Source organism: Lutra lutra, chromosome 4, assembly GCF_902655055.1.
Source record: "Lutra lutra chromosome 4, mLutLut1.2, whole genome shotgun sequence".
Taxonomy (NCBI): domain Eukaryota; kingdom Metazoa; phylum Chordata; class Mammalia; order Carnivora; family Mustelidae; genus Lutra; species Lutra lutra.
The window spans coordinates 37,983,167-37,996,054 of record NC_062281.1 but is presented as its reverse complement, the minus strand read 5'-3'; the positions used below and the strand labels follow the sequence as shown (position 1 = coordinate 37,996,054).

At 39.9% G+C, this 12,888-nt stretch overlaps 1 protein-coding gene across 4 annotated transcripts in view; it reads left to right on the top strand.

The window, feature by feature from the left end:
- VPS13B (vacuolar protein sorting 13 homolog B) overlaps positions 1–12,888 on the top strand; it is a 763,452-nt gene that overhangs the window by 612,972 nt on the left and 137,592 nt on the right. For all 4 annotated transcript variants that reach the window (XM_047723595.1, XM_047723597.1, XM_047723594.1 and 1 more), the window contains 2 exons: positions 853–1,054; positions 1,336–1,520. In XM_047723595.1, coding sequence (XP_047579551.1) covers positions 853–1,054; positions 1,336–1,520 — 387 coding nt within the window. The remainder of the gene's footprint in view (positions 1–852; positions 1,055–1,335; positions 1,521–12,888) is intronic.

Genomic DNA, 12,888 nt, shown 5'->3' with positions numbered 1-12,888 from the left:
TTTTTCCTACTTAGTTATATTTTTTCTCTTTTCTGTGTTAATCTGGTTCTCTTAGAAAGAATGGTTGTATTGCCTTTATCCAATATATACAGACAAATGTAATATTATTTACATTTTGAGTCCTCTGACATTAATCATTATTACCCACTGGTCATACTTCTCTTATGGACTAGTACTCTTCAAATGGAGAAAAAAAGAGAATTTGATCCTCTTTGTTAGAGAAAATACCAAGGCCTTTGTCCTGAAACTCTACTGTATCTCCTCAATGGTTGATTATCAGAGGCTCTGGAATACTGTATGTTGGCACATTCTCACTAAACACAGAAGTTGGGAGCCTTGTGAGTTCAAGTTCATTGAGCATCTTCTCTCTCTTTTTCTCTGAAGAGTAAAAGTGCAAAGAATGGAATCTTATAATTAAGAGGTGTTTGTTAAATCTCATGACAAAATGTAGGAAGCTATTCCACAAGGTTATTATTATTCTTTTATTAACATTTCGGCCTAGAAGATCTTCATTACCTTCTCTCGCACTGTAATAGATACTGTTTTCTCACTTAGGCACGTTAACTCATAAACATTACCTTGCACTAACATAATTTCATTGGTAACCCAGCATTGAAAATTGATTATTATTCACACAATATATGATGTAATTGATTTTCTTGTTTTTATGTATTTACTCAAGTAATAGAAATTCATCCCATAGGTCACTTAGAAATTATAGTTAAGTTATTGTCAATAATTAAATTGAATGTAATTATGGTCTCACGTTAACTCCAGTATGATTGTGCCTAATTATCCTCATGAAATGTTTGTATTTAAAAACCACTAAAATTTTTCATATGATTCTTAAAGGTTTTCTGGGGTCAAGAACATTTGAACTGTTTAGTTCTTCTACATGAATTACTCAGTGGATACCTCAACGAGGAGGGAAATTTTGAAGTTCCTGAAGCAGTTCCACACATGCCGTCTCCTGTGGAAAAGAACCAGATGTTTCAAAGTGAACAAAGTTCGGATGACCTACGGACAGGCCTGTTCCAGTATGTACGAGATGCTGGTAAGTAGCAACAGCTTCAGCGTGAAAGAGAGTTTTAACTGCACGGTCACTAAATAACACATCAAGATCGCTCGAAAAGTATGTTAATAGCTGCAGTACAAAAATAGTACATTACCATTCAGTCTCTCTTAGGGGAAAATTCTTAATTTGTTCCTGTCCTAAACCATCTAAAAGTAGCCAGCCAGCTTCTTTACATTCTTACCTTTTATCCTCATAATGTTCTCTTTCTGTACCATGTTTCATTTCAAAAGCATGCAGTTAATTATTTTTTCCTTTAACAGAACCTTTGAAAATGCCTGGTGTCTATGAAGTCTTGTTTTACAATGAAACTGAAGATAGCTCAGGGATGATGTTATGGAGATATCCAGAACCCAGAGTGCTCACCCTTGTACGGATAACTCCTGTGCCCTTCAACACCACGGAGGATCCGGATATTAGCACCGCAGACCTTGGCGATATGCTTCAGGTAGGTAATGACTATTCATTTCGAATAGAAGCATTATGGAATAGTGCTGATTAGATACTAGGAAAAAAGATTAGAGGAACGCCTTGGTGGCTCAGTCAATTAAGCATCTGCCTTCGGCTCAGGTCGTGATCCCAGGGTCCTGGGATCAAGTCTCTCATTGGGCTCTTTAAGACTCAGCGGGGAGCCTGCTTCTCCTCTGCCCACTACTCCCCCGACTTGTGTTCATGTCCTCTCTTGTCTCTCTCTCTCTGACAATTAAATCTTTAAAAATAATAATAATTTAAAAAGATTAGAGCATTCCTATTTTTTCCATCAATAGTATCAGAAATGCGCTCAAATATACGGTGTGTGTGTGTGTGTGTGTGTGTGTATGGATACATACATATGTATATACATACCCACAAAATAGAAATTTTAAAATAAGGAATAATGTAATTCAGATTCATGATTCATGGCAATTTTGAGAGTTCTCAATTCTGCTCTTAGCCCTTTTTATAGGTAGGTTATATCACATGTTCTCTAATTGTAACGGGACAGGTGTCATTCAGTTCACCACACATTTTTCAAATACCTACCATGTGCTCACACTCTTCAGCATTTCTAGAATTGCTTTATGAAATAAAATATGTCCACGTAAGGCCAGAATGGTTGACCCAGTTTTCATCTTCATTTCCAGAGCTGATAATGGTCTTGGGCTTGAGGTCGCTGAGAGGAAAACTGTCTAACCAGTGATCATGTTCCATGTGACTTGATGAAAGTTTGTTGCTTCTCATTTCCAGAGTTTAATGTAAATGTCATTGAGGCTATCACTACATTAGCATTCTGCTGATCAGTATTCTACAGATCTGAATTTCTTCAAAAATGTGTTTTCCTCTTAGTGTCCCACCTATCACTAGATCACAGATCAGAACAGTGAAATTGCTCTTTCCCTGACTCCCCACATCTCCTCATCAGTAAGTCCTGTCAGTTCTGCCTCAGAATACATCCCTATTCTATCTACCTCCCTCTTTTTATTGGTACAACTGGAGTCCAGTCTGCCACCTCTCTGGTCACTGTTAGAGTAGCTTCCTCAATGGTCTCAAGGATTCCATTCTTGGCTCCCTGTAATGCATTTTCCAAATAGCAGTTAAAGTGATCTTTTAAAAACATAGATGAGGCCACATCATTCCTCTAACTTAGAACCTGATGGTCCCTTCCTCCACTTCTTAGAACCAAAGTCAACCATCTTGCTATGGCCTATAAGGACCCGTGATGTGTGCCCTGCCCACCTCGCTGACTTGGTCTCATGCCGGTCTCCCTATTCCTTACTATGTTCCAGCCATACTAGTTGAGCATACCACTTGAGAGTCATTTCTCTTACTCTGTTCCCCAACTTTGTCAGTCAGGTGCCAGCCCAAACGTTCTGTCATGGCTGGGTACACTACCACTTCTTTATTCTAAATTATTACATTACTTTGTTTTACTTTTGTCATAACTCTGATTACTATTTAGTTATTGTATGCATTTATTTATTTACTTGCTCATGGTCTTTCTCTCTCTACCATTAGCAAGTAAGCTCCCTGGGGGTACCTAAGTAGCTCAGTTGATTAAGCATCCAACCCTCAGGTCGGTCAACCCTCACGGCTCAGGTCATGATCTCAGGGTCCTGAGATCAAACCTTGCATTGGCTCTGTGCTCAGCAGGAAGTCTGCTTGTATTCTTTCACATTCTCCTTCTGCCCCTCCCCCCACTCATGTGTGCTCGCTCTCTCTCTCTCTCTCTCTCTCAAATAAATAAATAAATAAATATAAAAAGAAAAGAAGCCTCCTTATATTTCTTGGTCACTTTTATCTAGCCCTTGTTATATAGAGGTATATTCACCAATTTTTTCTTTCTTTCTTTCTTTCTTTTTTAAGAGAGGGAGTGTGGAGAATGGAGAGAGAGAATCTTTTTTTTTTTTTATTTAATTTAATTTTTCTTCAGTGTTCCAAAATTCATTGTTTATGTACCACACCCAGTGCTCCATACAATATGTGCCCTCCATGGTACCCACCACCAGGCTTCCCCAACCCCCACACTCTCCCCTCCAAAACCCTCAGTTTATTTCTCAGAGTCCACAGTCTTTCATGGATTGTCTCCTCCTCTGATTTCCCCCAACTCACTTCTCCTCTCCATCTCCCAGTGTCCTCCATGTTATTCCTTGTGCTCCACAAGTAAGTGAAACCATATGATAAATGGCTCTCTGCTTGACTTATTTCACTCAGCATAATCTCTTCCAATCTTGTCCATACTGATACCAAATTTGGATATTCATCCTTTCTGATGGAGGCATTAATACTCCATAGTATATATGGACCACATCTTCTTTATCCATTCATCCATTGAAGTGCATCTTGGTTCTTTCCACAGTTTGGCAACTGTGGCCATTGCTGTTATGAACACTGGGGTACAGATGGCTCTTCTTTTTTACTACATCTGTATCTTTGGGGTAAATATCCAGTAGTGCAATTGCAGGGTCATAGGGAAGCTCTATTTTTAATTTCTTAAGGAATCTCCACACTGTTTTCCAACATGGCTGCACCAACTTGCATTCCCACCAATAATGTAAGTGGGTTCCCCTTTCTCCACATCCTCGGGTAGAGAGAATCTTAAGCAGGCTCCATGCCCAGCGGGGAGCCCAACATGGGTCTCGATCTCACAACCCTAACATTATGATCTGAACCAAAATCAAGAGTCAGAAGCTTAACTAACCAAGGCACCCAGATGCCCTCCCCAATTATTTTAATGCGTGCTCTCTACTTATTTTTTTTTTTAAGATTTTATTTGTTTATTTGACAGAGAGATCACAAGCAGGCAGAGAGGCAGGCAGAGAGAGAGGAGGAAGCAGGCTCCCTGCTGAGCAGAGAGCCCAATGCGGGGCTCGATCCCAGGACTCCGAGATCATGACCTGAGCCGAAGGCAGCGGCTTAACCCACTGAGCCACCCAGGCGCCCCTCTACTTATTTTTTTTTAAAGATTTATTTCTTTGAGAGAGAGAGAGAGAGCACACATGGGGGAGAGGGGCAGTGGGAGAGAGAGTCTTTTAAGCAGACTCTGTGCTGACTCCAATTTGAATCCAAAATTCATACTAACATATTAGCATATTAACATTAACATATTCTTGTTAAAATTTCTAATTATATTTAGCCAGATGTTCACCTTCTGAATTGATTATAGTAAAATGTGTCATTATTTTGTCAAGTGAACTTGAATGTGCCGAACTATCTGATTTGCCAAGATGACAACGGTCTTTGATTTTTTTTCTTGTGATGAGAACTTTTAAAATCTACTCTCTTACCAATTCTGCTTTGATTCTTTAAATCCTTAAATTTGTTTCCTCTCCTGTTAAGATCATATTCATGATTACCTTTTCTACCAGCATTCATGGATTATTTTTGCTATGTAAAATAGCAGTATCTTTGACTGCTACTGCCTTACTAGACTTGCTCAAATGCAGAACGTCTTTAGTATGTTCAGTTAAAATGAAAATACTCACATATCAAAGGTTCAGCCTCATGTAAGGGCTTCTTTCTAACTGCTTTCTGGGTTCATATTTGTAACTAAATGTGAACTAACATAAGTCTGGTAACTATTGTAGTATTGTGTCAGTTGTATTAAATAAGGCATTTGAGTTAGTACATTCGCCTGTGACGTGTTCTATATCTTCTCACTGACATTGGAGAGGCAGAAGAGCATTCTGGTTAAGCCCTAGCCAGAATGCTAGATGTCATCTTAGACAAGTAACTGAAGCTCTCAGCCTTGGGTTTTTTGTTTTGCTTTTTTTTTTTTAATCAATAAAATGAGGCCATCAATAATGTGATGATTATAAGAGGGAATATTTGAAAGGCACAGTGAACAATGCCTGGCACACAGCGTGTGCTATGTGATATTTAAGTATGAGTACTACCAATCTCTACCATGGTGACAATTGTCCAAAGTCTTTTCATCTAAGAGAAGCACAGGCTAGACCAGAGAGAGTGGGGGCCGATGATTCTAGTAGCAGTCCGGGAGAGCTGGGGCAGTCCCACTGTCCAGACACTGTACTTGTCACATAAGCAAAGCACTGCATGAAGGAAGCCTGGCAGAGGCAACAAGCAGAGAGTTGGTATCAAAGAGGTTTCACATCTTATTGAAGAGATGGGAACTGAGTTTGTGGTTAGAGTTCCAAGACAGGGATGCTGGTCTAAGAAGGAAGAGAGGCTTGACCTCCTGTGAGGTGAAAGGGAGAGCTTGATCCCAGCAGTAAGAACACCCAGAATCAACAACTGGCACGGAAGAGTAAAGCGGGATGGACCCTTGTGTTCCCCTGACGAGGAGCAGAATTTGACCCAAGGGTTGGGGCGAGCCTCACAAGTAGAAATAACCCTCTGGGTTGCAATCTTAGAACTGTACAAACTATTTTGTTTCCTTGGAGCTTCTGTGGAGAACAGAAAATATGTTGCATGAATCACAGCTCTGATTCGATATGACAGCTTTTTCCTTGAGCACTTGCAGTGCCAGACCTTGGGCTTGCTTCTGGGGATTCAGGTCCTCAACTGAATGCTGGAGTTAATGTTATTTACCTTTCAGAGACATCACAAGAATCGAGTGAAATATTAGAGCTAAAACAAACAAATACCTTACACATAGTGAGCTTTCAATAAGTGTTCGTTTCTTTCCTGCCACTCCTCCTTCACAAGCAAATGTCTGGACCACTAAAAGAACCTTCTAAATAAAATTCCAGCCTTGGTCTTTCTTCCTTCACGCTATCCTGTTAAGTTCTTCAAGGAACAGGTGGATTGTATCAATTCCTTGAGAAAAGCTTTCAGTGGTTCTGTTACCCTGGTCAACTGACCTTGAGGGTCCTGCATAGCCTCCCCACCCCCCACCCAGCTTTACGTTTCACTCCACTACACATGACGTACCCTCCAGTCAAACCGGCCTATCCAGCATTTACCAAAGCTGCCAGTGACAGCCCACTTCCACACCTACTCCTTCTTCATTTGAATCTTCCCCTTTCTCTGCTGAAATCCTACCCGCACTTCCAAACAGCCCATATGCCCTCAACTCCATGAAGGCTTACCTGGATGCCATCTCCACACATAGTACCCCCTTCCTCTGTAGTCCTGCGACACTCCATAGCACCACTTTTATGCTATTTCTTACCTTACTCCTCACATTTTATGTGTTCATATCTTGTCTCCTAGATTGTAGGTTTCCAAAGGCAGCGATTGTATCCAATCTGTCATTATGTCCCTTATAGTAGCCATTGCCCCGGAGATGCTCAGTATAGCAAATGGATGAATGAATGCATGAATATCCATGTTTCTGTTTTTTGTTATTCCAAAGTATTACATTGTTTGTCATAATTGTGTGATTGTGTGGGGCTATTGAATGAGTTTGGTTTTACAAACTGAATTATGTCAAGATGCATTGTGTTACGCTTCACTGGTATTATCTACCATAAACACACAGTCTAATGTCATTACATTACATAGGCTTTTGGTGAGATCATTGAATATACTGCCAAGCCCACTGCCCCCTAGACAGAGGCTACTTCTTAAATACAAAGATAAGTTAATCTCTTTGGTTTTAGTCCTGAAAACAGAATCAAGTTTGGTTGACTTCTTCCTTGAGGACCGTTTAGTTCATAAAAAATTGACCTTATAGAGTTCACTTATACAGCACCTTCAGATTTGTCTGTTTTTATATCTTTCCATGACTGATAATGGCATTTATAGACAGTCTCCCCATATGAGTTTATGGAATTTATTTTGCAATTGTAATGAAAATTTGGAAAACACGTTTATAATAAATCAAACTAACCAGGTTCTGTATAAAGACCCTGAAATTAATATTCACAGAAAGCAAAAGGAGCTTATTTTATGGTCAGTTCATAATTTTATCATGTTAATATTAAGTATTAGCAGTATACTTAGGTATTAATAGGATTACAACTTGTAAGGTAGAATAATGCCATCAACCTAGAAGGAATATTGTGTCATTTTAGTGAGCTTAAATGTCCCAATTTCCGGCCCTGTGTCTGGCACGTTCTAAATTTTCCTTTCCTCATCTTGTCATGTACACTGCCTACTCAGGATTCAATTTTGGAAATATACATGTACCCAGATTATAAAATTTTAATCCATTTTTGGAGTAAAATTGATAACAGGTATTTTAATTCTCACGCAGATCTGTCATGGTACTTGCTTTTATTCTCTCAGTACTGCATTATTCTTGTTTCATATTTGTTTTCATCTATGTGTTGTACTAAATTTTTAGATATCTTCATTTGGTATGTGAGAATAGGCCAAACTAAATCTCATCTTTCCTCAAGGATCTTAAGAGTATAAAGTTTGGGGCGCCTGGGTGGCTCAGTGGGTTAAAGCCTCTGCCTTCGGCTCAGGTCGTGATCCCAGAGTCCTGGGATCGAGCCCCACATCGGGCTCTCTGCTCAGCAGGGAGCCTGCTTCCCTTCCTCTCTCTGTCTGCCTCTCTGCCTACTTGTGATCTCTGTCTGTCAAATAAATAAATAAAAAATCTTAAAAAAAAGAGTATAAAGTTTGAACATTACAATTCAAGACAAACACTAAAGGGATGGGGATCACTGAAGCAATTTAAACAGAGGGGAAGCAAAGTTAAAGAAGTAAATTGGAGGATGAGTTTGGCATTGATAACATACAATGTGGATTAAAGGAAAAGATGTAAAAGCTAAAGTCAGGAATTCGTCTAATGTAAGAAACATCTAGGGTGTATGTAAAATTCCTAGTGTTAAAGTCAGAAGAGAAGGATGGGACACCTGGGTGGCTCAGTTGGTTAAGCATCTGCCTTCTGCTCAGGTCATGATCCCAGGGTTCTGGGATCGAGGGCCACATCAGGCTCACTGCTCAGTGGGGACCTGCTTCTCCATCTTCCTCTGCCTGCCACTTTGCCTAGCTGTGGTCTTTCTCTTCTCTCTCTCTCTCTCTCTGTCAAATAAGTAAATAAAATCTTTTTTTAAAAAAGTCAAAGGAGAAGGAAAGAAAATGTTCAAGTAACTTGAGGAAAAATTAACACAGGTTCACAAAAGTTTACACCAAAAGAATTAATTAGATACTTAGATTCAGATCTATACCTTCAGAAAATGTGCATATAATTAACAAATGAGGTAAACATCTCTCTCATTTTTATTTCCACTTCTAGCATTTCTCCCCAACAAAGAATTATTTGATATCTTCTCAATCTAGTGTAGGATACTATAATGTATAGACAATGAGGAAATAAAGAGATTGATCTGTCCCTATTCTTACAAGGCTTATAATCTACTTGAAAAAAAAGAGGGCGCATGGAAGACAAGGGGAGATGGAGAGGAGAAGGGAGTTGAGGGAAATTGGAAGGGGAGGTGAACCATGAGAGACTATGGACTCTGAAAAACGATCTGAGAATTTTGAAGGGGTGGGGGGGTGGGAGGTTGGGGGCACCAGGTGGTGGGTATTGTAGAGGGCACGGATTGCATGGAGCACTGGGTGTGGTGCAAAAATAATGAATACTGTTATGCTGAAAAAATAAAAAATTTAAAAAAAAAATTACATATGCTGCAAACTCATAAGATAAAATAGCTAAATATAAAGATAGACCCATGCATTTATATAGGAAGAATCATGGAATTTGGGAAATTCTGACATCTGAAAGTAAACTGAATTAGTTGGGAACAAAAGAATTAATTTGTGACAAAAGCTGTAGGATTTCATAGCACTTTTTCAGTGAAAAAGGCATTTTCAAGCTTGGGAATTTAGTGCAGAATTCTTATGAAAAAAACATGACTAAAGTCCATAAATGATATCTTCACAAGGATAACAGGAAGAAAAAAGACAAAAGCAAGCTGTGTCATTTGTTTATTTCTGGTGGAGAAGGAGAACAGTAAGCCAAAGAAATCAGTGCACTCATGTAGGGTTCATTTTGTTTATTCAGTTCTCAAAAGTCAGAGAAATTAGTTTTTAAAGTCACACTAATACGATTATAAAAATCAAGGCGAAACCACATTGGAAGAATAATGAAGAAAAAATTACATACTTGGAAACCAAGGAGAATCTAAATGGTTAAGATCTGGGTTATTTTTGCTCCAGTTGTTATGATCTGTGTTTCACACCCAGAACTGTGCTAGATGCTTTGCATGATAACCTTGGTAAATCTCATTTTATCCTGTGAGGTGCGCCTTATCCCCACTTTATAAAAAGTGAAGAATCTGAGGCCAAGAGAATTAACTTGTCCTGAACTATAAAACTTAAAAATGGAAGAGCCAGAATTTTATCCCAGGTCTTTCTGACTCCAAAACCTATGGTTTTTACCCTATTTGTACAACATTGGGATAATAATACCGTAGATGATACATTCAGGTGATAGTGAGCTACTCTGTCAAAAATGTGGAAAGAAAGAGAATAAAATTATCCTTCTACTTCAGACTATGAAAGCATGAAATCATGAATCTGACCCCAAATATGCAAAATAACCTTAAACAAATAAAAGGACTCCTAGACACACAAGATGGATTGGATATTAAGATAGCTAAAGAAAGAATGTTTCCTTCAGAAGGAAAACTGGTCAGCTCTAGAAACCTAGGAAGGTCGCAGAAGCATTTGTTGGCAAAAGCTCTCCAGGCAGCATCCAAAGAAATGGTGCCCAAATGTCTGGTTCACCTGGTAGCTAAATCCTGTCTCTGGAGATGAATATTGCAGCTGTCAGATCTCCGTGCCTAACATTCAAATCATCTAACCACCCAAACAACCTTCTAAAACTTTGGCTCCCAATGTAATCTGTCTATGGAGAGAATATCGTACATTGCTCAGGCCAGCATCAGTATCCAGGCCGCTTGGCAGTTATACATCTCATGATAAATTAATAACTTGGCATCTGGTTTATATATCAGTCTCTAGTGAACTGTGTTGCATGACTCAGCATACCTAAGTCTAGTCAGTGCTGGCGTACCATGGAAATCTCCTAAGACTACAAGACCAATGTCCAGATCTTGAATGATGGCAAATCCATCATGTTGAGTACCCTCTTGTGGAGCCCTGCCTTCTCAGCATGCTGGTCCTTCCCAGATGACATCTCTGTGCACTGTGTCACAAACGTTCCCAAACAAAATTCTACTCTCACTACCATGAAGAGTTGTGGGAAGTAGATATGATGTATGTAAAGCACCCAGCCATACATAGTTCGGGGCTTAGTAAGTTATTATTACAACACACAGTAAATGGGAGCTGCTGTCAGTATCATCATTATCGTCATCATAGCAATTGATCAAAGAACCTACTGTGTAGACCAAGAAAGCCCTGTTTTCTGAGAAAGACTTTTTTTGTATTTATAGCCTGTTAATGTCATAACAGTTGTTAGGAGTGCTGTGCCTGTGATTAATAGTGTGCTTTCACTAACAGACTGGTTGCTGTAAGGGGCGCTACCTTCCCGAAGCTACATGGTCAGGCCCTCTGAGGTAGTATGTCAGCTCCAGTCCTCCAGGTTGCAGGTAGCAGAAACCCCTCTGAAGCTGACTTAAAGAAAAATGGGGGGATCTAGTATCAAGATACAGTGGGGAGTTGGAGAGGCCAAGGGCAGGAGGGCCTCTCAAAGGATGAGGCCAGGAATGGAAGATAGGAACCATGGGGAGTATTTATACACTATCACTTTTCTCTGCTTCTTTCCCTATGTTTGCTTCATTCTTCCCTTTCAACAACTAGCTTTCCTTCTCAGGCCTGCTGGTAGTTTCCCCACAATTCCCAGAGCCGAGCTCCAAGAGTCACAAGTACAAGTCTAACGTCCAGTCTAGTTCCACATTCCTCATCCACCTAGAGCGGTGTCAGGTGCTCTTGGTTCATTCAACTATGGTCATCAGGTGGGGTCACATTCCCCAACATGGCTGTGAAGTAGGGGTCATTGTGAGCTCGGTAGATACCCCAAAAGGGATCCATTTTATATCGGATCTCTCTTACTCTTCTCATTTTTCACTCTGCCTGGTTTGGCCAAACTCATGCTCTGTACTGGCCTCACACTGTCAGCTGCTTCTTTCCGGCCTAACTCTGAAGGTCTGTACTGCATGTCCTGTTCTTCCAAGAGGGAAACCTTTTACATATGGTCTCTGGTTTAGAGAAGCTTCAATGCGGGCAGAGGGTCTCTAGAAAGACCGCCTCACTAAAAAAAAAAAACTTGATTCCTTTTTGCTATGGTTTTTCCAGCTTTTCCCTTTGCTGCTATCTGACAGAGCTGTTTCTCTCTGTACATCAAAGGCTGTCTGCGTCTTGAGAAAAACCTCACATCACTTCTTAAATCTTCTCATTGTCCTCTCCTAGCATCCTCCCAAAGTATCGATTCAGCAAGCTCCTATGTCTTACTGACACATAGGAAGTATTTTCTTATCCCCCAAATGCTTCAAATCCATGCCTTTCTTGGTGAGCCCTTCCTTTTTAATGCAATGACTAAGCAGCAAATTAGCAGCTTCACAGATTCTCTACTCTCCCAGGTCTAATGAAGTGTGAGAGCTTCTCATATAAAACCGTTTTCTATTTTTGAAATCAAGTTTACGATGGGATGCTTTGTGCCTGTCGCTTAGTGGTGATTTAATCGTGTTTGGTTTTCTGATAATCTCCTATCTTACATACTTACCCACAGGTGGAATTAAAGCATCATTAAACCTTATAGATATGTGGGTGCTATTCTTTTTCATAATTACATGGGAAAATGTCTCCTGTCAGGCAATGATACTCAGTATTATCCAGTAAATGAAAAACTGGACTTTGCTGCTTTAAACTTGACTTTACAAGCTTCCTGTAATTCTAAAGCACATGTACCTGATAGGCAAAGGTGATGATATTAGCACCTGGTGACATGACATAAAAAGAATCCTTCTGAGACTTACTTGCAATCCAATATGATGTACCTCTTCCATGCACAGCTTAAAAAGAATAAAAGGAAGTGTTCTTGGGTGTTTCTTTTCAGCTGTGTTGGGCGGTTCACTTAAAACTGCAAATATGTTCCCAGAATCCTGAGCCTTTTTATTTTATAAGCACCTCGAGCCCACTGGCAGCTGTACTAATGTGTCCCAGAAGGCTTTGCTCCTATCCATCATCTTCAGGAAGGGTGCTCAAAGCCCAGATATGAGATTCATTGTTGCTGAAATGCAGAAATTTAAAAAAAAAAAAAAAAAAGTCCTGGGAGCTTAAGGGAAGTAAGAGGCAGAGCCAGAGTCTTAAGAAATAAGGGAAAAGCAAAAGTCCTGTGTACCCCATGGACACAGTAATAAATGGTTCTGAACGACAGGTCATAGGGCTGGATCGACGACTAAGTGTCCCACATCCAGAAGCATTGCCTCCTTTTTTGGACAAGGAGGGAGGAACCTAAA